The sequence below is a fragment of the Ruditapes philippinarum genome, unplaced genomic scaffold (genome assembly GCF_026571515.1).
Source record: "Ruditapes philippinarum isolate M1 unplaced genomic scaffold, ASM2657151v2 ctg792_1_1_1_1, whole genome shotgun sequence".
NCBI classification, from domain to species: domain Eukaryota; kingdom Metazoa; phylum Mollusca; class Bivalvia; order Venerida; family Veneridae; genus Ruditapes; species Ruditapes philippinarum.
In genome coordinates, this window is record NW_026866635.1 from 189330 (window position 1) to 217054 (window position 27725).

Consider the following 27725-nt stretch of genomic DNA (forward strand, 5'->3'; position numbering starts at 1 on the left):
TTTCCAGTACTGCCCATGAAAAGCTTAATAAAACTGAGCCTGCAACATTTTTAATTTTGCCATGCTGGGCTTTCTTAAGGGATTCTAATCTCTCTATTTATAGGAACTCGAGATGTTGCACCGTTCATGACTTCTCAGACAAATATAACAGTCTGCAATTTTCTCCCATTTACTAATTGCATTGCTCTTAGTGTCTCCCTTTGCCTGATTTTCATAAAAGCATTTAAAATTGAAGTTTTACTCATACTAGAAAATCAACAAGTCTTGAGCAGTTTGTAGAAAAAGAAAACAAACACACTTTTGGAAGATGAATTAAGTTTTTATACTATACAAAATGTACTATACACAAGTGTAATAATGGGTCTCTCTAGTCATGAATTTTACATATGTTCATATTTACAATAATGTACATGATTTCATTTTGATGGAGATATATACACAATATGATGACTCCATGGTGATAAAAATCCTGAGGTTTAAAAAACTTCCAAAATTATTTACCATATAATCATAACAGTATTTTTGATGCACAAGACAAAAAAGAACTAAGTACAATGTATGATGAATATTTCTGCATTTCTATAAATAAAAATACTTTGCAAAAATATTGATATAATATCAAAGAGTATGAAAAAATGTGTTGCAATTTTTCTTAAAAATAGCACTTTCTTCAACATATAAAATTAAACTTTAAACTGAAAGGGGCAAATCATTAGACAGTCATATGAGCTGTGTCACTGCAAAACCAACATAGTGCGTTTGCGACAAGCATGGATCCAGACCAGTCTGCGCATCCCTGCAGTCTGATCAGGATCCATGCTGATCGCTACTCTATAACAAGTAGAGAAACTGACAGCGAACAGTATGGATCCTGATCAGACTACGCGGATGCGCAGGCTGGTCTGGATCAATGCTGGTCGCAAACACATTATGTTGGTTTTGTCATGACGCGGCTCATATTCTGATTACTATATTAATAAATACATGTACTGTCCAGTTTCAAGGAAAAAAATATATTTGGATCATATGTAGAAGTTACAAATTGTTGATAAAACAACCAACATAAATATCTTAGCCTTGGTATAAAACATTTCTCAAACTGGATAAAAGTAAAATGCTATAAAAAAATCTATAACATGATTTTTTTAATGACAAACGGTTATAAATACGTTTATTTATTCTTGATCGAAAAACATTTTTAAATTATAAAGTAAATTCTTAAAAAACCCTATAACCAGTTCTGGGGTAAGCAGTCAAGGTTGTATAGGGCTTGAACCCATGATGCCCGTGTTGAGAAGCAAATTCTTCAACATCTAGGTCACTGCTCCAGTTCTTTTTGTAGCAGTGCTTTTATTTTCAAGTAACTTCAGACAAACATTTAACAACAAAAATCCTCTCAAGACAGGACAATGTGACACAGATCCAAAAGAATTATGACAGCTTTTCTACTAATACACTATCAAAGGGAATTAACAATGTCTTCCTATAACAATACTACCTTTGGAGTGACATTAAAGGGAGATTATATCCAGTAATCACTAACATGTAGATATAAAACAAAACATGAAAACAAATTGTACTTTCTTAACATTGCCATATGTATAAAACTACAAATGACAGTTGTTAAATTATTGTTGTATAAACCCTGTAAATAACCTGCTAAATTTCTTAAATGGATTCCCCCCACCTTTTAATTGAAACAAAACCACTCATCATATTTAGGGAAAACTTTGAAATAACTACACACTGATTAGTACAGACCATGATTTGATCACAAGGATATTCTGACTGATCTTGGTTTTCACTGGTTCCATGGGAAGCATCAGTTGCTGTCAGAAGGCTATGGCTAGTTATTCAGTAAAAACTCTGAAGTGCAGTGTGACCACACTCTACAATGTTCCCAGCTCAGTTTTTGTATTTTGTAAATGAAATCCCTTAAAATTCAAATGGACAATTCTAAATTTACAGCAGGGCAAGTCCATTGCACAAATCCAGCAGGTTTAGGGTTAAATTCATCACACAGATATAACACATTACAAAGATGACAAAAATAGTTGAATAAATATCTTGTACCAACGTTATCGATTCACATCGACTTCAATTCGTAACAAAATGACAATATGCTACTGGTTACTATGGTAACAGATAAAATAACAAACATTGCACTTCCATACCCCTGTGTAGCACATTTAAAAACACAATTACTTTGTAAAAACTAAAATCTTCTATTGTATCTATATATTAAAAAAAAATCATACACACTCCTACAATGAAAATTGGTGCTGTTGTTTCCTTAAATGTGTTCTCTTCATTCTGTTAGTCACAATTGGAATCATGCTCCTACTCTTTTTGTTTAAAATGTATAGTTTATAAAAATAAAATGCAGAGAAAGACAATTAATTTTGGGCCTGAAAAATTTCATATTGCTCATTGTAATTGAATTCTGCTTGATTTTAGTAACAAAGAAACCAAATACAATTGATAAATTACACATGGTTAAAAAAAATTCTGTTATGAAAACAAAGTAACATTGAACATCAACATGTTGAACTTCCATAAAACCGAAACACGAAGTTAAAGCAAAAAGTTTCTATTTATTGAACGATGATCAAATATATGTAATGAATTTACAGATCATGTGTCCCCTTGGGTGCCTTGTTGGTTGAGATACCATGATGCTCCAAATACATGCAAATAAACTTCAACTAGAAACATGGCAGATTAACTAAAACATAACTGTCATAAATCATTAACTGAAACTTTCACTGAAATGTAAAAATTCAAAGATGTAAAATCAAGTTCTTTATTTTCACTATTTGCCATGAAAAATGCAGTACCATTGTACCCGCAGGGAACTATCAAATCTAAAAATAGGCCAAAAACTGTTTTCTCACTATCTTCATAACAAACAGCTCATAAGAAGAACTTCAGCACTGTACTAATCTGAGATCATAGGGAAACTGATATAACTATACTTCTTCAAACACTTAATCCACAATACAAACTCAATTTTTTACTCAAAACATCAAAGAATTAGCATTTACACCTAAATTATCAAAACCAATCACAATCACTGAAAATTTCTCACCTTTTCTACCAGTATAAAGTAAGGTCAATCTGCATAGTCATGCAATCTAACCAGAGCTAAACTTTAAGATTTCAGCAGATATACTTATAGCATTTAAGGTTAATATTTTTGTAATCCTGAAAAATTCTGTACTTTTGTTCCTTTCTGACTTTATAATTAAAATCCTAAATTTCTGAATATTATAAATTCTAAAAACCTTCATCCATGTAAGCTAATTTATTTACTGTTTGTTTACATCAGTAAACCGTTACAACAAGCTCAAATGCAGATAACATACAAATTCTACCATTAATTCTTAACAACATTAACATACTTTGTACATGTTCTATGTGTGAAACAAACACATATTTATGTGTACATTATACAAATATGGACTTTTTAGCTGTTGAATATGGTGTGATATGTACTGAAAAAATTAATATTGACCGAGGCGATAGCCGAGGTCAATATTAATTTTTCATTACATATCACATCATATTCAACAGCTAAAAAGTACATATCTGTTTTATTATATATTTTATAAATAGCTTTTATATGGCTTATCACATCTGCCATTGCATACGACGGAAATCATTATTTTTCAGCTTGTCTACTGTTTCCATAATTTGGCCCTTTCCATTGGCATGCTAATCCCTATTGTTCTTAAAAATGAAAAATGGTAACTAAAATAGACTTATTTGACTCTTATGTACACCCCATTCAACGTTTTTCAGAATAATAACAACAAACTTTGCGTGACGTCTCGTCAAAGTCTCGTGTCTTTTAGGGATTTCCAGAAAATCTATTTTTAGAAGAAAAACCGGTGAATATACTCTGAAAATCTATTTTTAGGAAAAAAACAGTGAATATACTCTGATATTGACCTGTTATTTTTTACAAAAAGTTGCTTGTTAGCCAATCAGGGAAAGGCATTTCAAAGCTATTTATAGATTATATAATAAAAACTAATAGTTACTTATGATAGAATATAACTTTTTGTTGAAACTATAACTGCGGAGATCATATTTAAGGGCTGTTGAATTGAATATGCAAAAAGGGATCCACAAAAGTTCTGTCATTATAGAAATTAACACCTTAAGTTCAAAGATAGCTCCACAATTTTAAATTGTTTACTTCGTTCTTTAATCTTTACAAAATATGTTATGCAAGTTTTAAATTACTTTTCTCAACATTTTACATTTAAAAACAAACATATAAATAGACAGCTGACATAAAAATCAAAGAATGAACAAAATACTTTGGCAAAATAGATTACAACCCTTCAGACAACAATCTAACAAATAATCTTAACATTTTAAACAATAGATAAAAAAGATATATTTCATTCTTGCCAGTTTATTGCAGAGTTTAACAGAAAACTAAAACCTAACTTTTTGCTCCTTCAAGAAAAATATAATTTGAAAGAAAAAATAAAAACAACATTTCATGTGTTCTGTGATATTCCAATATTCAATGCGAGTGTTTTTTTTTGACAAATGCTTTTTTTCTGAATTAATTAAAGGGAAATATGTAAATTTTGTTGGAAACAACCAAGAAGGATAATACAATCAAATGTGATAGCTGATTCAATAGAAGGTCTCTGATTCAATAGAATCCAATATCTCCTTCAAAAATGTCACAAGAAAAAGATTTGTTTTTTATCAAGGCTGCAGCTTTAAAAAAATACAAGTTTAAACTTCAGTTACTTCAGCATGTAATTTTTATAACATTTAAAAAATTTGAAGTATTGTAATTTAATATATCTATCACAGTTACAATGGTAAACATCAGGAAGAAGAATTATAAAACTAAGTCAAGGAAGACTTTTTCTGTGACTGTTTCTCAATGTTGAGAAATATTTGATCAACATATAAGACTTTAAGACTATACAGTGCAATTTGTTAAGATTTTTTTTTTACATTTGAAACACAAAAAATGTAAAATTCTTAAAATAATGCCCAGTATCTTACAAATCTATCTAAATTGGTTAAAGATTTATCACAGAAGACATCAAATGTAAAAACAGAATATTTTATTAAATGTTACGGAACTCCTTTTAGATGTGATTTTAATAATGACATAGGTTCTCTCTTAACACCTGGTATAGGTTGAGATGTTGCATGATCTACAATGCTGAACACAAACTGTATACAGCCAACTTTGATGTAACTGCCGTGGTGTAGAATGGCTGTACCTTCCCAGCCTGCTCCACTTCCTCCTATCAGACTTGAGCTGCTGCCTTTACAGTTGCACCTTAACCGAGTCTGTAAACATTGAAAGAAAACAATAGCATATTAACTTAAGTCAAAAGAATGGGAACTTTTTAGGTATCAATTTTGTTTTCATCTTCAACAAATATGTGAATCAACAAAACTCAATACAGTGCACTCCGGATACAACGAGATCGTCGGGACTTCGGATGATTCCTCGTTATAACTGGGACAGAACAAATGAGAAATCGTCGACCATCATTTATTTCTACTTTCTCTTTCGCCTGCATCCTTTTTGAAGAGTATATAATGGGAGGTAACTCTTTGCAATCAGAAGTTTATGTTTTATTTAAATATACATGTATATAAATATATATAGCTATCATAGAATTTAAACAAAACATGAAAACACAACATTTAAAAATTCCTTTTCAAAAGTCACGCAGTGCATTTCTCACAAACACCGAATAACACCACAAGATTTGTGCTAATCAGTCAATGAAATTGTTTTGTTATGACATTTCGTCACCTTAAGGACAATTTAGCCTGGAGCGCTGACAAAAAAAGGCTGACATATTTGATCGTTAATTGCTCGACCCTTAAATGACCTTTATTATTGGTCATCATTGTTTTTCTCAAGGTGACAAACTGATGCAGACGAAGTGCAAATGAAGTGACCTCGTTAAAATTCTGAAAAATACCCATGGGACGGCGAAATTATGTACGTTGTAACCGATATCTCGCTAAAACCGATCTCGTTATAAACGATAAAAAAAATGAAAGGAAAATAGAAGGAAAAAGTAGAATGTACGTTGTAAGCGGTACCTCGTTAAAACCGATCTCGTTGTAAGTGGAGTGTATATCTATATACCTTTAATTCAGGTGCCATTATGCAACTAAATAGAACCACCGTCATTCTTGTAGCTATAGAAAGGTCGTCAAATGAAACAAAATAATAAGGCCATCAAATGGAACAAAATAATAAAACAATATATTGTATGTAATCTTTAAACTATCTGCAATTGAATCCTTAATGATCCAACTGTATAACAAAGCGCTGCCATGACTGTTTTATTTCTTAATATTTCACTGATAATAGCATAGCTGCTTTTATTTCTAGTTTAATTTTACCTTCTCATTTTTAACATAATATAAAACAAATGTTAGTGGGTATTAAAACAGGGGAGAATATCTAAAACCAAGTCCTTACATCAGGTGGTCGAGCTGTCATTGTTAACCTTTCGTCAGCTTTCATTTTTGGTTTATGTGTTTTGTTGAGATGTCTAACAGCTGCTACAACAGCTGATGGCTGTGGAGTTGTGGCGGGTTTGTCAGAAAAATCACAGGAGTAAAGCACATTGTCAACAGTTGTTCCATGCTCGCTGTAGTTCAATAACTCATAATGCTTACTAGTCTGAAATGTATATACAGGATATTACACGAAAGCCTTATAATCCAAGTTACAAATTAAATAACAATCAGTCTTTTGATCTAGACATTAATTTTTGTACCAAAAATTTATTTTGTTTTAATACTTTTATCAGTTTTCTATTTATCTATTTCAATGTGTTTTTTGTTTGTTTTTTCTTCCGAAAATTTTTTAATAAGTTTTCTATTAATCTGTTTCAAGTAAGTGGCAGTTTTTTAAACTATTTCTAAAATAACCCAGCAGGCGATCATTTACCATATGATTCTGTACAAGTACTAACTCATTTCTCAACAATAAATTAACATAAGTGAATGAATAGCAATAGACATTCTATGTCCAACCAAATCATCACCAGGGAATTCCCCAGGCGCTTTTAGCGCATCGGCACCGATGCGCTAAAATTTCAGAACAAGAAATCCCGATGCGCTTAAAATTATCATAGCGCTTTAAAAAATGACCGATATCCCTTTCTTTTGTGTCTATAAGTTAACCCCAAATTAGCCCCAGTTAGCCAAATAAACAAGCCAATATACATGTCCTGTGTAGATAATTACCCGAGGCGTATACACAACCCGATACACTGATTGCCTTTCGACTGTGTGACGTCACAGACACCTGTCATCGATGTCTGCAGACGACTGTTGGTGCACTTTCAGGTGTTGTCAATTACCGTGTATTGAGATGGGTGCAATTAAACGAGGCATGTGTGATATTTACATGTTTCAGGTAGGTGTAATAACTTTTATTGCTTTGATAATATAATTGGCATTAATTGACATGCGATATAACAGTTTGATATTTAGGTTCTTTGTCTTAATATAAGTGTAATGTTCAATTTCATCTTTCACTTTCTTATGATCGTTACGTCTAAGCAGTACTGTAGTATTAAGATTTCAAAAAAATAATATGTCTAACACGAATAAGGGAAGCCTAGTTCACTATCAATTTTAAGAGGTTTTTTTGTGAGCAATGTCGTTGAAACTGTCTCAGGATCATTTTGCTTTTTTTACTCTTGAATTAAACTGCATAGATATTCAGAAATAAATTTGGTTGATGGCTACTTTAACATTGAAAATATTTACGACTGTTCATTATCAACTTGCAAATGAGTGAAAACAACAACAAAAACTTTACACCAACAATCCCACTTAGTGACAGCCAATTGGTCATTTTGTTTTTTAATTAAAAAAATATCTTGTAATCTGTTTCTATTCATTGAATCCCCAAAATGAAAAAAATATTAACTTTGCAGGCCCTCTTTATTCGAGCCTGTTCATGGACAGCTTTGTGAAGTGCAATCTACTGTCCTACCCCTTAGCATTGGTTTGTCAGGACATACAGGAGCTGGCCTGCAGGCACTTTGGTGTAGATATGGAGCAGTGACGCCAGCCACTGGCACCAGGTACGTGCCAGTCTAGAGGGGACTGATCAGTCAGCCGACCAGACCATGACCTGGATTACTGGCAACCTTTCTACCAGTCATCCAGCTCTTTACAGAATTGCTGCTGTGGGTCTCCTCCTCCCAACCTCTACTGCAGGTAAGCATTATTAAATTCATTCATTCTTGAACATTAATGAAATTCCAATGACAGTTGCAGATGTATAACACTTTGCTAGATGTTTTTCAACATTTCAAATATAAATTTTTTTACTTAGTTAAGTTTAAACAGGCTGGAAGTTTTAAATTTTCAAATATTCACATCAAACAAACAATATAAATATAAGACATGAGGTTAACATAAATGATTACTTTCATTTATTAATTTCAGATTTTGAGCGAGGATTCAGCTGCCTGAAGAGAGTTAAGACTGAAAACAGGAATTGTCTCTCTGTTAAAGTTCTAAACTATCTTCTTGCCGTCTCCCTGTAAGGACCCCCATTAGAATCTTTCAACTTTGAGAAGGCAGTCAAGGCATGGAAGGACAACAAACCTAGAAGACAGGCCCTCTTTTAATGATGTTAATGAAGAAAAAACAACTGAAATATACTCATTTAAATAGGACACACACATACATATAAATGTTGATCACATTTTGTGAACTTGTGTTTATATATAATTGTTTATTTATTTGAATTGTTGGAAATGTAAAAAGTAAATAATAAAAATTAAGAAAATGTTTATCAAGTGAAAAGCTTTCATTATTTGTTTTAAAACAGCCCACAGCAGTATCTTGACACCTTAAATGGCAAAAATTTTCGACACGCGGTATGGGGGTCAAGACCCCCTCCCGCACCCACCCCCGTCTTATTAAAAAATTGTAGCGCTTAAAAAAAATCCTGGGGAATTCCCTGATCACATAAAAAACTTATGCTTTGGCAAATTTTAGGTCTTTATAAATTGCCCAATCTCTACCAAGCCAGCCAGGATTTCTCCATGCTACTATTTCAAACCCATTAAACACAATACCAAAATTATGCTCTCCTCTATTTATTTTGAAACTAAATACATAGACATCTGTTCTAGGTCAAACCAGCCTTACCTCATCATAGAAAATGAATGCATGTTTAGCTGAGATAAAATTGCATTGTCCATACTGGCCCAGACAAACATCCATATCAGCACCTGAAAAATTAAACACAGTTGAGATAGAATTCAAATATTCATTAACAAACTTTCCTGTTGGTAAGTTATTACATTCAATATCTCTGCACTGCCAAACAGATGGAAGGCAAGCTTGCTAGTCTCTACCCAGTGTTTACTGTAACCTGCAGGATTTGTTTTATCACAATAAAATCACAGTAACACTATAAAATCATTCGACTTTACTGGTGCAGGTAGACTCCTGTTTGCATTACTTCAGCCACAAGCAGGCAACCAAGTAGAACCACAGATTAATAAACATCATGAAAGTTTTTTTTTTTAAACATATATGCATTAATTATAAACTTATATTGTCAAGAAATTTAGAAAGCAAAATAAGTCAGTGTACCTGTGCCTAGTGACAAGGTTCTATATGGCATAGGAATAGCCTCCCCTCTACCTGACAACGGACACAACACGGCTCTAGCCTGTACGTCCTGAAGACCTGCAATATGACATGAATTGACATAAATTACATTTCCTGATGAGGTTAAATTAACTATACATTACATATCTAAAAAGATTTCCTCACTAGGTTTTAATCATTTTTAACTCCTAATAAAACTGGATATTACCCTTTCTCAGGTTTTTCTTATCATTTACTTATCATTATGTCCGAAATAAACAAGATTGCATTTGAGAAAAATGCTATGCCACCGCATTAATACAACACTAAATAGTAGTGTAGAAACAGATTTTTTTTTGTTTCTATACAATTTTGAAGATTGTCATAATGCATAGATCCCTGACCTATCTAATTCTTATTATCAGACTAGTGGTTTAATCTGTTGTTAACTCAATAAAAGATCAGAGTAGGAATATATCAATTCACTTGAGTCTAGTGAATTTGATGGTCATATTTCACACAGCCTAAATTTCATGACTACATCAAAGGACAACACAGTAAGACACTTTGTCAAAATCTAGGTCAGCTGAAAACAAAGTTCACTTAACATCTTAATCTGTACACATGGTTCAAATTTTAAAGCTGTACATAAAAGGACAAGAAAGTAGGTCACATCATCAAAATCTAGGTCACCTGACATCAAAGTTCAATTTTACAACTAAAACTGTGCTAATGGTCAAAATTTCATTGCTGTACATCAAAGGACAAGAAAGTAGGTCACTGTCCCCTTGGGCAAGGCAAAATTTTGACCCCAAGGGTTTAATTCAAAACAATCTTGATACAGGTCCACCAAACAACATTTCGAGTCAAATATCTAAGCTGTAGCTTTCTCCCATTCAGAAAAGATTTGTTTTATTTTCTGTTTTTACTATGTGATCATAATGAGAAAATTACTGCCCCGGGGCAGGGGCAATTTTGACCCCAGGGCTATAATTTGAACAATCTTGCTAGAAGTTCACTTCACAATGTTTCATGCAAAATATCTAACCTCTAGCATTTGTCAATTGCTAGAAGAAATTTTTTTACTATAAAGTTTTTACTATATACATATAAGGAAAACAATGACCCCCGGGGCAGGGCCGATTTTGACCCCAGGGCTATAATTTGAACAATCTTGTTGAAGTTCACTTCACAATGTTTCATGCAAAATATCTAACCTCTAGCATTTTGTCAATTGCTAGAAGAAATTTTTTACTATAAAGTTTTTACTATATACATATAAGGAAAACCAATGACCCCCGGGGCAGGGCCGATTTTGACCCCAGGGCTATAATTTTGAACAATCTGAATAGAGGTCTACCAGACAATGCCTTATGCAAAATATCTAAGCTCTAGGCCTTTTGGGTCTTTACAAGAAGGTTTTTTAAGTTTTTACTTTATGTACATAAAGTGAAAATCAATGACCCCCGGGGCGGGGCCGATTTTGACCCCAGGGCTATAATTTGAACAATCTTTGTAATGGTCTATCAGACAATGCCTTATGCAAAATATCTTAGCTTTAGGCCTTTTGGGTCTTTACAACAAGTTATTTTAAGTTTTTACTATATGTACATATAGTGAAAATCAATGACCCCCGGGGCGGGGCCGATTTTGACCCCAGGGTTATAATTTGAACAATCTTGGTAGAGGTCTACCAGACAATGCCTTATGCAAAATATCTAAGCTCTAGGCCTTTTGGGTCTTTACAAGAAGATTTTTTTAATTTATTCTTATAATTCCTTTTGGTTACCATGGCAACCAGATTTCTGCATGGAATGAAATTCTTTGAACAACTTTGGAAGCCCTTCACCCAAGGATCAATCCTGCCAAGTTTGGTTGAAATTGGACAAGTTGTTTTTCACAAGAAGATTTTTTAAGTTCACTATATAATCTATATAACACACACACACACAAACAAACACACACACAGATGAATCGCTATATGCCACCGCATCGCAGATGCTGCGGTGGCATAAAAAAAGAATCTGATTTCAGGTCTCAATACTAAATTTACAATGATAAAAATGTTTAACAAGAATAATTTGACAATATCTATCTTATATCAAACAATATCTATGTACTTTAATGGAGTTAAAGTTAATGTACTTAAAGAAGTCTCAATTTAAGACTTCATTTTCATGCACATTCAATACTATCAATATTCCATTTGTTGGACTATAACACATAGAGGATATTTGTTTAGTTCAGTGTAAGATCGGAATATATTTCACCGAGTGAGCACCAAAAGGTATATTTCACGAGTGGCGCAGCCACGAGTGAAATATGAACTTTTGGTGTTCACAAGGTGAAATATATTTCGATCTTACACTAAACCAGGGCCCTCAATCCAATTTGGGGGAAGCGGGTCGCTACCCTCAGCAGGGGGAATTTTAGTGTATGGGGGGAATTTTCCTCTTTTTTTCATGATCAAATAACAAATAAACTTATTTAAATATCAGCTGTTTTTTAATTTACACGCATACTATTTTTTAAAAAATCCCAAATAGGTTACACTAAACTGTTCAGAAGTGATTGATAAGATTTGAAGAAAAGTTTTTTTAACACCTTACACCATCAGATCTTTATGCTGCTTAGCTTTCTTTATGATTCACCCCCCCCCCCCCCCCCCCCAATAAAAAATAAAATAAAAGTAAGCATTGTGAAACACATTCAGACAAATGTCTCCATTTCCACTAATATGAACAATACATGGACCTAAAGTAAATTCTATTCATAAACTACATTTTAAGTGTTCTAACACACCTTTTACTTTGACAAAGCTTCCTTTTCTTGACTTTGTAAAACATTCGTAAAAATCGGCATCGCGAAAATATGTGGCAAATGAAAATTTGTTTGTTTTCTGTTTACACATCCACAATTCTAGTTGTTTCCGATTAAATTATATAAAATTAAATTGATTGTTTATTATAAGATCGTTTTTCATCAGTTATTTAATAAAGTATCATGAAAACAAAACTTACAAGTTTGTAATTTAAGCAAAATTAACCGTGGTTGATGTAACATTTTGAAGACAAAAAAATGATTTCATGAATAAACAATTTGAAATCAAATTGTTGACGGGAATTGTGATTTTTTTCTGCATATTTCTGTTGAAATTTTAGCATTTTTACAGGATGAAAGTGACGGTAGATTTTGAGGGGAAAAAACAAACGGAAACGTGCAGACATGTACTGTACGATATTCCGCTTACAAAATAGACGTCAAATAGATTGATTTTAATTTTCAAAAACAACATTAGTTTTCATTTTTCTCTTTAACACTTTATATGTTTTGAGGGGGAATTTTTACCTCTGTTAGGGGGAAAAAAACATACTATTTTGGTGGGGGACTGCGGCCGAATATCGGCCGCAGATTTGGTTGATCGAGGGCCCTGCTAAACTAAACAAATTTTCTTTTTATTATATGCAAAGAAACGTTTTAAAAAGACATTTAACCTAATACTGAATGATAAGCGCGCCAAATAATAATACAACGTGACGTCATATACGACGTCACGTCATTAAGTTGGTACCCAGTTCTGTGCACGCTGGTATTTAACTGAAACAACGTAAGGGGCTTAAATTCAAAACAGTGAAATTATCAAAGTGGTAATTTCACTGTTTCAAACAGTGAAATTACCAGTTTTATATCACTGATATATTTCTATAAACCACCGAAAAGCATGTAATAAATATTCTTAATTCACTATAAAAATATATTGAAAATACAATAGATTGCTCCCTGCAATGAAATCTTTACAATGGGAGCAATGAAATCTTTACAATAAAATTAACAACCAATCTCAAAGTACGATACAATCAAAAAGCGATTTAGAAGAAAGGGGATAAATCACTAGGTGATTAAAACAAAACAGGAAATCTGATTAACTACGCATTAGAAATCTTTATTGTGATAAAAGTGTACTGATTTGTACCTGGTGTAGTTAGGAGACCATTTATTGAACCTGAGTTTTTTCTCTGTGACTCACTGCCTGATTTACTTGGCATCAATTGTTGAAGTCGCTGCCATGCTAATATCTGTATCAACTTCTCATCTAGTTTGCTCAACTCCAAATCTGAAACAAATATATACATACACAGTGACTTTTCATCTAATTATTCAGTTTTTAATTGTTAAGCATTTGCAATAGGTAATTATTTGAAAGCTTCAGGTGAAAGAAATCTCTCCTAATTCTTACAACATAACATTCAACAACAAGAGCTGTTTGTAGGACAGTGTGCTCTAGTATTCTCAGTGATTGATAGTTAAACAAGAGCCAGGATATTGTTTTGTAGACTTTTTTAAAGTTCAAATGAGTTATAACGCTATCAAAATCCATGTAAGAGTTATGGGTCTAAGAAAGTGACTTCCTTTTATACTCTCAAATAAGTGTGTTCAGTTTCAACCCATTCCCTTCATTAATTTTGTAGAAAGCAATTTGCACAGAGAAAAAAACTTAACCAAAGTGTGGCGCAGACACATAGATGAGAACAACAACTCTCCCTACTTTTTGAACAGCCAAGCTAAATATGAATAACAAATTTATGTCAGGGTTATTCCTCACCTGCAGTTCCTTCCAGACACTGCTGCAATGTGTTGTTCAATGAGATTATTGCCGATGAAGTCTGATTAGCCCCTGTACTGGTTACTTGAGGTGCCTTGCCCTGGGATATTGCAAGTTTTGATGCTGAAAAATAATTAAGCAGTGTATACTGTATTACAATAATAATTGCTGTGGCAAAACGTTTCAGCAATTAAAAATATTTAAAAACTATTTTTCTTTCAGCCCATCATACATTTAAAAGCTGGTCATTTAAAACTTTGATTAATATAGAATTATTTATTCAACATTTATGTACTATTTTATTCCTTCATGAGATATAGTTTTTGTTGTTTTTTTTTTTTTTTTTTTTTTTGGTAGATATTTATTAATCAACTTCAATTATAGTCACTAGTTGTCATTCAGTGTTGGTTTTATGAAAATAGAACACAAATACTGTATAGCGATCTCAGTCTTAAATACAAACTACAATATCTGTTATTTCGTTGAGTTTCTTGCTTCTAAAACTTTTTTGGTCATATCTCAGCAGTCAATCCATCTTATCAGCTTTTCTGGATAACTAACTAACAATTACCAATAACTTGCCATAGATGATTATCTGTAAATCCCACATAATTTCTGAACAAGCAAAAACAGACATTTTTTTTTCAAATAATTTTACATTTTTGGTCATATCCCAGTTAATCTATCTAACCAGCTTTATTGGATACATTACCAATAATTACCTGATTACTTGCTGCAAGTGACTATTAATTCCACATAATTTTCTAACTAGCAGTAAAAGACAAATGACCATGACTCAATATTCAAGAGGAAATGTCACAAAGAAATTACACCTCGCACAAGGATTGTTCCCCTGCATATCTAATCTCATGCTTTCCCTTTTGATTTATATGGGAGCAAACCATACAAACTATACAACACATTGCGCAAAGAAACTAGAGAAAATTCAGTGGAAGTGAGTACTGAAGATGTATGACATTACACTTATCACTAACATCATAAGGGAAAACTAAACCAACTTCAGTTTATTACCTGGTTGAGATTGATTAACAGTGATGACTTTAGTTGAAGGGCTGCCCGATGCTACATTTGACTTGAGTATAGTGCTGCCTTGTTTTCCTGTTTGACTGCCTCCCCTTGCAGACAATATTGATGTTTGTCCCGCCAGCTTCCCAGGAATACCTGGAACCACTCGCGTATACACATTGTTTGTTTTACTCACAGTACTAATAACAATATTTCTACCACCAGAAGTTTGTGCATTGCTTGAAACATTTACTTGTTTATCTCCACCTGGCCAAGTCAATTTCACAAAATTTGAAGATCCATCCGCAGAGTTACTACTAGAACAGTCTTTTGACCGTGTTGGTTCTGCCATTTCAATATCACCATTTAATGTACTACAAGATGGATTTAATAATGATACTGCTCCTTTGTTTACATCTAGATGTCCATTATTCACCTTTGTGTCACAATTAGAGACTAGAGGTCCATTTGATACACTACTTTCACTACAATTACTATTTTTAGATTTAAGATCACTAGACTGGTTAGAATTTTCAGATACAGTACTAGACTGGTCCATTAAGTCTCTATTTTGCACAGGTTGGACTGAGGCTGTTGGTTTTTCAGTTTTAGCAGATTCAGAATTTTTACAGCTTTCAATTGAATTACTTCGTTCTAATTGTTTTTTAGTTAAAAACTGAGCTATACTGGTCTGTAATGATACCACTGACTTCAACCACTGAAATATATAAACATAAACTTAGTACTTCTTTAAAAGTGATTTGCAAAGTCTATGAAGTCCATTTTACAACACAAATCTATCTTTTGCCAATTATTATAATATCAAAGAGAGGCCTACAACAAGTATCATCCTTAATGTATTTGCTCTCAAAAATTATCATGAACAATATTGTTCACTCTAAGCGTAGAATACATTCTTTGCAAACATATCAAGCTCATTTATAAAATTGAAGTCCCCTGCAATCAAAACTTGTAACTGGTCCCCTGCAAATCAAAACTTGTAACTGGTCTGTTACTTGACAAGATCATCTTAAAAGTACATTGAAAATTGAACATAAAGCAGTATTCAGTTATAGTGGCAATTAATAATGTTAGTACTTTGAAATTATAATCAATATTCTATTTATATTACAGAAATGCTAATTGGAAAGTTTCTGTGGGAATTCCATAACTTACATGCTCTTGCTCTTCCAGTGATGTTTCTGTTGAACAATCTCTGTCATTTATCTCTTCACTGGTTCCCGTGCCACTAGCTAATGTTGGTGGTGGTAATAAATCACATGGGTACTGGTAGTAATCTTTTATTGATTGGGGAATCTTAAAACAACAAAAGAGTATGTAAGGATGATTCGAACAATCATGTTTTATTCTGTATATCTGCAGTAATACATGCAAAAATCAGTCATTCCTTTTTTCTTATGTGCTTCATAACATATAAGTTGTTTTTTTTACAGACTGACTTAAATCATGCCTCTAAACCATACTCTTACAAAGTTTAAAGTCAATCTTAACGCTGACATATTTGAGAAAATCCTAACAATAAATAAAATGTCTTTCCTGGCATGTTCTTTGCTATTTGTCAGAAGAAATGGAAAATTATTATAACTGAATAATATGTCAATATAATCTGAACAAACAACAGATTGTCTGCTGTTTCTTTCCATAAAATCATTGTAGTCTGGTGGCTCATGAAACTTTGTTTTGATTTCTGCCCAATCTACCTAAACAAACTTTACTGGACAACAAACCGGACTCATTGTCTAAGATCAAATGTCACAGTGAAGTAAGAGATATTGATCATAAAATGGAGGTACCTGTGCTGCTTTGCGTCGAGGATGCCGAAATTTTAATCTAAATGGAGGGTCTTTTCTATGTACTTTCTTTAAAAATCTCATTTTAACTGTGTGCTGGTTAACCCTGTCATTATACTTGTCCCAAAGTTTTACCCTTTCTGTAAGCATAGTTGTCTTCAACAATTTTTCATCCTGAAGGTAAAAAGCAAGCATTTAGGAACTTAAATTAATATCTAGAATCGCCTCTTATTCAGCATAAATGTTTGTTTACTAGTATTCCAGTATCATTTATGTACAATTTAAGAGTGAAAGAAAAAATACTAAAATAAGAAATCATATATGTTTTAACTTTAGACAGCCTCTAATCCTTAAGCAAGATCAATGTGATATGATAACTTACAATGATGTTTTCTACATGGTTAGGGCACATCCATACAGTGGTTGGTACTGAAGCTAGGGGTGGGTCCAAACAGTCTAAATGGTACAAACATGGACAATAGTCACATGGCAACAAGGGGCCAACTCGACAACTCCTGAAAAATATAAACATTTTCTTTGAAAAAAAAAGTATTAAGCTGAAACAAGCAGTTAGTTATTTAAGAATAGGAAAACTATTATTGAATAAGGACATGATTGAGTTGACTTGGTATAATTTCCTACACTGTAAAATTTAACCTTCAATGCCAAGGTCATTCCGAAGTAATGTCATTCTATTTTCTTGTCATATAAGAGGTGTGTTGTGGCATTAATTTTATTAACACATGTCAAACTTGCTCTTACTCTGGCAGAAAAGAAAATATGCCTCAAAAACAAGCAAGTGTTCAAAATGTCTGTGATTAAGTGGATAAAGACGGACACTGCAAACATTTAAAAAAAAATAACTTGTTTAAGTATTTCTCTCTTCTTTACAAGAACACATCACATATTACAATACTTTTATCACTCTTACGGACAAAAAACAAGCAGTAAGCAAATACAATATTTTGTATTGATAATCTTATAAACTCCTGTACAACAAAAAAGGTTTGAAAAATTCTGAGCAAGTCAAATTTCTATTCCTTTATACGTATATTATTGAGAAAACTTGAGACAGAGTAAAAACCATTTTAAAACTGTCAATATAATTTATACAAGTTTATCTTTTTAGCAAACCTAATTTAAAACTTACCTGTTACAAACATAACACAATTTAGCTGGTAAGGGAACTAATCCATTGTCCAACTCATGAGCTACTTTCTTAGAAGGCAAATTTTTATCCCTTCCCCACCATTTCCTTTTGTAAGACCCTGGAAAAGGCAAAAACTTGATAAATTTAGCTCAGTAACAGATATTTCTATTTCATTTTTGTTCTTGTTGCATGTATAATCTAGCCAATCACATTACATAACACATAACAGTTTTACTAAAGTTGGTCAATTGGCACATATGGCTTTTGTCACATCTTGATTTAAAACCATTATTTTCATAATCTAAATTTAAACCAGAACTCAATCTTAATTGATTTCTCAATCAATAGTGATTCTTTAACAAAGAATTTACACAGCTATTCTAAAACTGAAATCAAAGAGAAAGTTTTTCCTAGATTTCTTCTGTTATGAAAAAAAAGAAAAGTTTAAACAAGAAAATCATTATTAAAATTGACCTGTTTTGCTGGTCACTATAAACAGTGATTTCAGTGTACATAAGACCATTTATTCATGTGATCATGTGTTTAACTTTATTACTAAGGGCAGAGAAGGAATATGAGAAACCATAAATCCCCACCTTATATGTCGAGATTAAGTCGACTAGTTTATTACTAGTAAACTCTACAACAATAAGATGTAGTCCATCAACTACCATGTTCAAGATTACCAGTTTCAACAATAAAAACATGTCTCCGGTCTTTGTTTTAAACTGGTAAGATTTGATTTCTAAAAGAAATTTACCCACTCATTAAGTACAGAATGTTTAACTTACCAGGGAGTGGTGTTGTACAGTCAATATCTTTAGGGAGTTCAAATTGTACAGGGTTGAGAATTTTAGCTGCTTCAGCCAGGGTATGTAATGGGTTAGCTGATAATACAGGTATTGGAATTGGTGGTGGAAAGTATTTTGAAGATTTCCCGCTGTTAGATGAACTACCACTCTTTGTTGACGAGGCATCATCATCTTTCTAAAAATTTAATTTTCATTCCATTAATTCCAAACATGGTAAAATATTTAGTTAAATAATCAAACATCTCATCAACAACATACCTATATGTCAGTATTATTAACTTAAGAAAATAAAAATCTGTAAAATAACTTGATACAAACTTTTTACTTATATATATTTCTTAGTCTGTAATTTCAATATTGACCTGTTTTCCAGCAAAACTAAAGACATTTATTATATAAAAGATATAAATGTTGGATATATCACCTCTTTTGGACCTGTTTTACATCTATGACAGATCCATTCTCCTGGGGGAATATCATCTTCTTCCAATGGTGGATCACTGAAATACAAGACACCTTCTGTAAGACATGGTAATTTAAAAAGAGACTGAAAATTGTGTCAGGAACTTATCATCTTACTACTTCCTATATAAATTTATACTTGCAAATAAATAAAAAAAAATGTAATGCTGACATAAAGAATCAAAATCATAACCATATCTGAAATCCAGGACATTTAATTACCTACTATTTCCTACAGTATTAACAAAATATGTGATAATTCATTGACCATGGCCTTTAACTACATTCTAAGCATGAAAAACCCAAAATACCTCAAGCTACAGGGTTTTTATTTTTCAGTGAGGCAACAGATGTGCCAACAAAAACAACCAAAGCCATAGGTCAAGGCGGATATTTTAATGTACAGGCTGAAAATATAACTAATTTCTATTAGCATTTAAACCGAAAATATGGATTGGCATTTTATTAGCATTTAAACTGGTAATAACTAATATGGATTGCCAATCTGTTAACAATGAAAACCCTGAGCTATAACAAGGCCTAGTTACCATCAATATTCCCAAAATTCATGCTACAAGATAAATTGATTTCAGCCATGTAATCACAAATGATAAAATTTATTAAAATTGATGGTAGTGAGCTGCGATGATGATGTTCATAGTAAAAGCTGAGGTTGCAGCATTCCTCAAACTGTAGGTTTTGTCTGTTCAGTACTGAACGAAGGACCTTTCTGCTCATCAATTATAGATGCTGAATATCCAATTATTACTGACGTGTTTGTTCAGGTGTTATGTCACCAAGTTCAATAATATACACTGAATAAATTTCAAACAATATAAAATAAGCTTACTGGCACTGCAGATGGAATGAGGCAGGACATCTGTCACAACATACAAGATCTCCACCTTCAGTGCAGCTATCACAATAGTCATGATTTATTGCCTTTCCGTGTTTCTTAAATTCTTTTGGTCCTCTTCTCATTTTACGAGCAGCATCTTCACTAACAGGAGGGGCAATCAACTTCTGAATCTCCTGTAATAATAAGACTATTAGATGTTAATTTATACTCATTGAATGAAACGTTTTTCAAGGTTTTACACATATAATATTTATTAATGTCATAGCTTCTCATTTCACTGCACATTTTAAACCTTGGCAATCATCTTTAGTGACCTTGACCTTGCATATGTTAATCTAAATTTATATGTTTCATACCAGTAGTCATGATAATGACCATTTGTGTTTCAATCCCTCAATAAATGATGACTAAATGGTCCCAATACATATTTTCATATTTTTATCTGAACTTTGACCCCTATGTGTGACCTTGGCTGAAGGGAAATAAATTTAGCACATGACACTCCGTCTCACAATTGTGAACATTTGTGCCAAGTTATATTGAAATCCCTCTATGCATGCTCTGGACTAGCATTTTAACAATAGCCTCTAAGTGTGCAGTGTTCGAAATTAGCAGTAGTCCTGTAGCCCCTGACTACTAAATTTCTCCTCGGGCTACCAACTTTTCACAGTAACAAGCCCGACCAGGCTACTGTATTTTCAGAGGCAATATAAACAACTGTTTTGAACAAATGAATCAGTCTAGTGAAATGCCTTTTGGGCTAGTGAATATTCCAATCTGGTAGTCCGACCAGTCTAGTCGATTCAAATCCTAATTTCTTACACTGAGTGTGACCTTGACCTTTGACCTAGAGGCCTGGTTCATGTGCAGGACACAGTTTCTCATAGTGGTGAACATTTCTATTAAGTTTCATTAAAAAAAATCCTCCATGGATGCAGGAGATATGCTCCAGACAAATATTGGATGCCGCCCTACAGGGGGGAAACTATAATAAGACACATTTTTCAAACGAGCGTATAATACATTGATGAATGTTCATTTAATCACATGAAGACCATTTTATTATTGAAGGACAGATAAAATCTGGCAATATCCTGGAATAAACTCCGGGTCTAAACCAGGTGTATATACAAGGTTCATTTCGTTTTCTTTAGTGTATAATATACAAGTTTTACTTCTGAAATATACATAGGGGTCTAATCCAGGACATTGCCTAAAATCTAACGCCAGTTGGCTCATGTCTAATTTACACAGTTTACTAAGTACTGAAAATTCCCTTTGAACAATGATCAAAAAGACAAAATGGTGAAGCATGTGCCTGATTGGACAAAAAAGATAATGTGGCGCTAATATTAATACGGGGAAGTCAAAGTCAGGGCCCGCTTTGGCTTGCCCGGCTATAGACTACACGTGTATATTTAAAAGAAAATCAAATAAAAAATACAATTAAAAAATATATAGAAGATCCCAGCTGTCCACTTTGCGGGAATGTAGGATCATTACGCCATATCATGTCATCATGTAATACTGCACTGTCCCAGGGACGATACAGATGGCGCCACGACCAAGTTCTTCGTGAAATGGCGGACATCCTGGAGAAAGAGAGAAAGAAAGATAGACCGTTGAAAAAGACTGGACCACACTTTATCAACTTTGTTAAAGAGGGGGAGAAGAAGTCTGCAAAATCAACAGGTACTGGCATTTTACATGATTCAAAGAACTGGGAAATGCTGGTAGACCTTGGGAAGAAGTTAAAGTTCCCAGAGGAAGTGACTCACACATCCCTCCGGCCAGATATAGTAATGTGGTCAAGGTCTCCGAAGTTGATGGTGATGGTAGAACTCACTGTTCCTTGGGAAGAGAGAGTAGAAGTGTCCCATGAGATCAAGAAGGGGAAATACCATGACTTGGCAGACACGTGTAAAGAAAGAGGATGGAAGACATGGGTCTTCCCAGTAGAAGTTGGTTGCAGAGGCTTTCCATCACAGTCAGTTTGGAAAATGCTGGGAGCAGTGGGCATTAAAGGAGGAGCCCGGAATACAGCAGCACATGCTCTTGGCAAAGCTGCAGAGAGAGCGTCCAGTTGGCTCTGGCTAAGACGCAATGAACCAACCTGGCAGCCATCGTAGACGAGGTAGTACCTGATCAACACTACCTGCCCCACCATCTTGAGGATGTTCCGAGATAAGGGGCGAAACATCCAGTGACAGATGGGTACTCGGCTGATGACGTCTACGTTAAGCAGTATATCTGTATTTTCACATCATTGATGCTGGTTTACCAGTGACTTCCAGGAAAGGCTGGATGACAACCAGGAAAGAATGGTGACGCTGGAGAGACAGACGACATCTAGGAAAGACTAGAAACCGGTGTATAATGGGTCGGCACCCCGTTATGCAGTCTCTGCGAGGAGGCAACCATACAGTACGCTACAACAGAACAAAAGAGTAAATACCCCCAGGGCCATCCGAGAGGGGGGGAGGATGAAAGGCCCAACAGGACGGATACTATGGCAACGAACAGAAACGTACAACGGACTTTGACTGGAGAAACCACATCAGTGGTGTGTCAATGTGGAAAGATTTGTAAGAATCATTGAGGACTGAAGATCCATCAGACGAAGAGCGGTTGTCAGTCACAGCGAAAACATCAGCAACGCACAGGTTTACCTGGTGAGACGGGGGAGATATCTGGTCAGGTTTCCAACCACAGTACTAGAAGTCTCCTAGCTCCTGTTTTTTCAATGGTTGGTAGCAGGTTGACGGGGGAGGTAACACAGTCCATAGATGACCTCTTGAGTGTGCAGGAAAATATACATGTTATTGTTCCTGAGGAGCAAGATAATGATGTACGAGATGAAGAAGAGGACTCACCAATATTCAGGCTGAATAATACAAGGAAGGACTCGCCTATATTTGGGCCAAGTTTAACCCAATCCAGTGAGAGAGTCTCAGCCACAGGAAATAGCACCGAAGATCTACTTACCTTCCCAGAGTCATGGCGAACATCACCACTTGCAGGAAGTACCAGGGAGACACACGACCTAGTCATTGAAAGGCAGCAGCCAACTTCTAGTGAGAGGAAACAGAAGATTGCTTGGCCAAAGATGAACGACAAAGGCTGGGCACTGTTTGACGAAGACTTACACTTAGTCCTACAGTCAACACTCATCGGAGCAGTGGGAAGGAAATTGGAGGCACTTACCTCACTTACATACACACTTGGGAAGGAAAGATTTGGCTTAGAAAATAAACCCAATCTACCGCAACCACCTCCAGTCCCTAACAGACGACTGTGTGAAATAAAGAAGATCCGACTAGAACTGCGGTCTCTCAGGAAGCAGTACAAGCAATCAAGTACGGTTGAGAAGGAAGGGATTAAGCAACTCAGAGAGCAGATACGATCAAGACTCAAGTCGCTGACCAATGCTGAAAGACTTAGACGAAAAAGGAGGGAAAAGACAAAGAAAAGAACAGCTTTCATATCAAACCCATATAAATTTACGAAAGAACTATTGGGCGAGGAGAAATGTGGTAAGCTGGAGAGTAGTCGAAAGGAGGTGGAAGAGTACCTTAAGGAAACCCATTCTGACCCACACCGAAACGAATCATTGGGAGAATGCGGAAGAATCCAACCAGTAGACAAGCCTGCCATTCCACTAAACATGAAGGAGCCCACATGGAAAGAAATAAACGATGTGGTCAAGAAAGCACGCTCTTGCTCTGCCCCAGGCCCTAGTGGCATCCCATACAAGGTGTATAAGAAATGCCCAAAGCTTTTAAGAACACTATGGTCACTTTTACGGGTGGTATGGAGGAAAGGAAGCATTCCAAATTGCTGGCAGACAGCAGAGGGCTGTCTTGTCCCAAAGGAGAAGAACTCGCAGAATATAACACAGTTCCGAACCATATCATTGTTGAGTGTGGAAGGAAAGATTTTCTTCTCCATCCTAGCCAAGAGAATGACAACTTACATGATAGAAAATAAGTATATCGACACGTCTGTACAGAAAGGTGGAATCCCAGGATTCTCTGGCTGCGTGGAGCACACTAGTGCTCTCACACAACTGCTACACGAGGCAAGAATCAACCAAAAAGACCTTACAGTAGTATGGCTTGACCTTGCAAATGCTTATGGCTCCATACCCCACCAACTTATTCTTGAGGCACTACAGCACTACCATGTTCCAGAACAAGCAAGAAATTTGGTCACAAGCTACTTCAATAACATCCATTTGAGGTTCTCATGCAGTAGATTTACCACAGATTGGGTTCCACTGGAGAAAGGCATTGTCACAGGATGCACCATCTCTGTCATATTGTTTGTTATGGGTATGAACATGATCATCCGAGCAGCAGAGAGGGAATCAAGAGGTCCACAGACAAATGCCGGCATTCGTCTCCCATCCAATAGGGGTTTCATGGATGACATGACTATCCACCACAGAAACCCACATCCAGGCGAGATGGATTCTGCACGCACTTGATGAAACAGTGTCATGGGCAAGGATGTTATTTAAGCCAAGAAAGTCAAGGTGTTTGGTAGTGAGGAAGGGGAAAGTAACAGACAGATTCAAACTAACTATACAGAAAGAAGAGATTCCTTCGTTAGTCAACAACCCAGTAAAGTGTTTGGGAAAGTGGTTTGATTCTACACTCAAGGACACCAAAAGCCAAGGACGACTAAAACAGCAAGTTGAAGAAGGGCTAAAGAGAATAGACAAGTCAGAACTCCCTGGAAAGTACAAAGCATGGATCTTCCAGCACGGTCTTTTAGCTAGACTTATCTGGCCATTGATGGTCAATGAAATCCCCATCAGTTTAGTCGAGAAGCTGGAGCAGTCAGTTAGCAAACATCTAAGGAGATGGCTAGGCCTCCCTCCATCATTCACCAGTTTAGGTTTATATAGCCGGTCATCAAAACTACAGATGCCATTCAACTCACTGGTCGAAGAATACAAAGTTGCTAAGGCACGTCTGCTGCTTACACTTAGGGACTCGTCTGATGAGAAGATCAGTGGAGCAGGAATTGAAGTAAGAACTGGGAGGAAATGGTCAGTTAAGCAGGCAGTAGACCAAGCTGAAAGTAGTTTAAAGCTCCAGGATATTGTAGGAACAACAAACAAGGGCAGAGAAGGACTAGGTATCAGGTTCAAACAGAGATGGAGCGATTCTGATAAAGTGGAGAGAAGATCAATGGTGCAGACAGAACTAAGGAGAGCAGAAGATGAAACACGGTCATCAAGATCAGTCCAACTTGGTTCTCAGGGAAGCTGGATGAAGTGGAACTTGCCAGAGAGGCAGTTAACCTGGCAGGAGCTGTGGAGTTATGAGCCACTTCAATTGAGTTTTCTCCTTAGATCTGTTTACGACCTACTACCCTCCCCAACAAATCTTAAACTGTGGAAGTTGTCAGAAGATCCCAGCTGTCCACTTTGCGGGAATGTAGGATCATTACGCCATATCATGTCATCATGTAATACTGCACTGTCCCAGGGACGATACAGATGGCGCCACGACCAAGTTCTTCGTGAAATGGCGGACATCCTGGAGAAAGAGAGAAAGAAAGATAGACCGTTGAAAAAGACTGGACCACACTTTATCAACTTTGTTAAAGAGGGGGAGAAGAAGTCTGCAAAATCAACAGGTACTGGCATTTTACATGATTCAAAGAACTGGGAAATGCTGGTAGACCTTGGGAAGAAGTTAAAGTTCCCAGAGGAAGTGACTCACACATCCCTCCGGCCAGATATAGTAATGTGGTCAAGGTCTCCGAAGTTGATGGTGATGGTAGAACTCACTGTTCCTTGGGAAGAGAGAGTAGAAGAGTCCCATGAGATCAAGAAGGGGAAATACCAAGACTTGGCAGACACGTGTAAAGAAAGAGGATGGAAGACATGGGTCTTCCCAGTAGAAGTTGGTTGCAGAGGCTTTCCATCACAGTCAGTTTGGAAAATGCTGGGAGCAGTGGGCATTAAAGGAGGAGCCCGGAATACAGCAGCACATGCTCTTGGCAAAGCTGCAGAGAGAGCGTCCAGTTGGCTCTGGCTAAGACGCAATGAACCAACCTGGCAGCCATCATAGACGAGGTAGTACCTGATCAACACTACCTGCCCCACCATCTTGAGGATGTTCCGAGATAAGGGGCGAAACATCCAGTGACAGATGGGTACTCGGCTGATGACGTCTACGTTAAGCAGTATATCTGTATTTTCACATCAATACCCATCATTTAAATTTTCAGTGTCAGTTCTAGTTAGGCGCCGCCATTTACAATTTAACTCAATGATAAAAGACGGTGTATTCCGAAAACGGAACAAATCTCAACTTTTCGGATAAATAATAAACGTCGAGTGTTCCGAGTGAAAACGGAAGTGGTGCATGAAATACCGAATGACACTTTTAAAACGGAAAAAATGAAAGGAATTTTTAACGACTTCCCCGTTCATAGGCTTTGCCTAATTTCATATTATGTCTTTCCGGCTTTATTTTTGCCCCAGATTGATTAATTGACCTAAAATAGAAAAACATTTCTATGATGAATTTTGTCATCAAGTTCCCAATCTTTCAAAACCAATCAGACCTTCCATTGCACTAATTTCATTAAGGAAACACAACTGATATGCTTGAAGTTTCTACAAAAAATTAGATAATGAAAAAAGAAAAACCACCAAATGTATTCACAATGGCTGCCATGTTTTGACAAAAATTGGAAAGGATAAATAATTTCAGCGAATGTATGAACTTAAACATGGATTGCGATAATTAAAACTGAATTTAAATGCAAAGGAACATGAACGTACATCCATCAGTCCTCCCGATGTGTCCAAGTCATATTCACAAGACGCCATATTTCTCAAGAACGATGATCAACTTCGAGGACCTGGCCACAAAAAGCTCAAACACTGGGCTAAATTTAAAGCAACAAATATCAAAGTTTTGCAGCCCTAAAACACCGGAGGGCAAAATAAACTACAGCTTAAGGTGCGGATTCTCGGCCGTCGTAATTCTTTTGACACCTAAAAATCGCATGGTGATTTGATTGTTCAAAAGCCCTGCAAATTCATTTTGCAAACATTTCTCCAGGAAACTTGGCGCAAAATGTCGGACAAAGCATTTGCGCATGCGTTAATCCGGGAGCTTCTACGGGGGCATGCGTATTGAAGAGAATAGTTTGAAATTACGACTGAATACAATATCATGATGGGAGCAGAAATAGGCAGCAAGCTATTAAATGTTTTAAGCTGGACCATTTAGTTGGATAAAAATGAAAACCAATACTGCTGCAATGAAATGGATCTCAACCTAAATCTATTTAAGAATACAATAGCAGAAAACTGCACATTCTTTAAAAGTTTGTTCTCCACTAA

At 35.2% G+C, this 27725-nt stretch overlaps 1 protein-coding gene and 1 long non-coding RNA gene across 2 annotated transcripts; one reads left to right on the plus strand and one right to left on the minus strand.

The window, feature by feature from the left end:
* Window positions 1–298: 298 nt before the first annotated feature.
* LOC132733141 (PHD finger protein 12-like) lies at window positions 299–27484 on the minus strand. Its single transcript, XM_060719753.1, has 15 exons — window positions 27159–27484; window positions 20348–20529; window positions 19460–19535; window positions 19015–19210; window positions 18224–18341; window positions 17456–17588; window positions 17077–17247; window positions 16439–16579; window positions 15269–15980; window positions 14237–14359; window positions 13607–13747; window positions 9637–9732; window positions 9187–9269; window positions 6488–6691; window positions 299–5331 (listed from the first exon to the last, which is right to left on the minus strand). The coding sequence occupies exons 1-15, from the start codon at window positions 27204–27206 to the stop codon at window positions 5110–5112; spliced, it is 2646 nt and encodes an 881-aa protein (XP_060575736.1). The 5' UTR covers window positions 27207–27484; the 3' UTR covers window positions 299–5109.
* On the plus strand, window positions 7347–8998 carry LOC132733139 (uncharacterized). The gene is made up of 3 exons (XR_009626134.1): window positions 7347–7432; window positions 7959–8244; window positions 8476–8998. It is a non-coding gene; the product is annotated as an uncharacterized LOC132733139 (long non-coding RNA).
* Window positions 27485–27725: the final 241 nt, after the last annotated feature.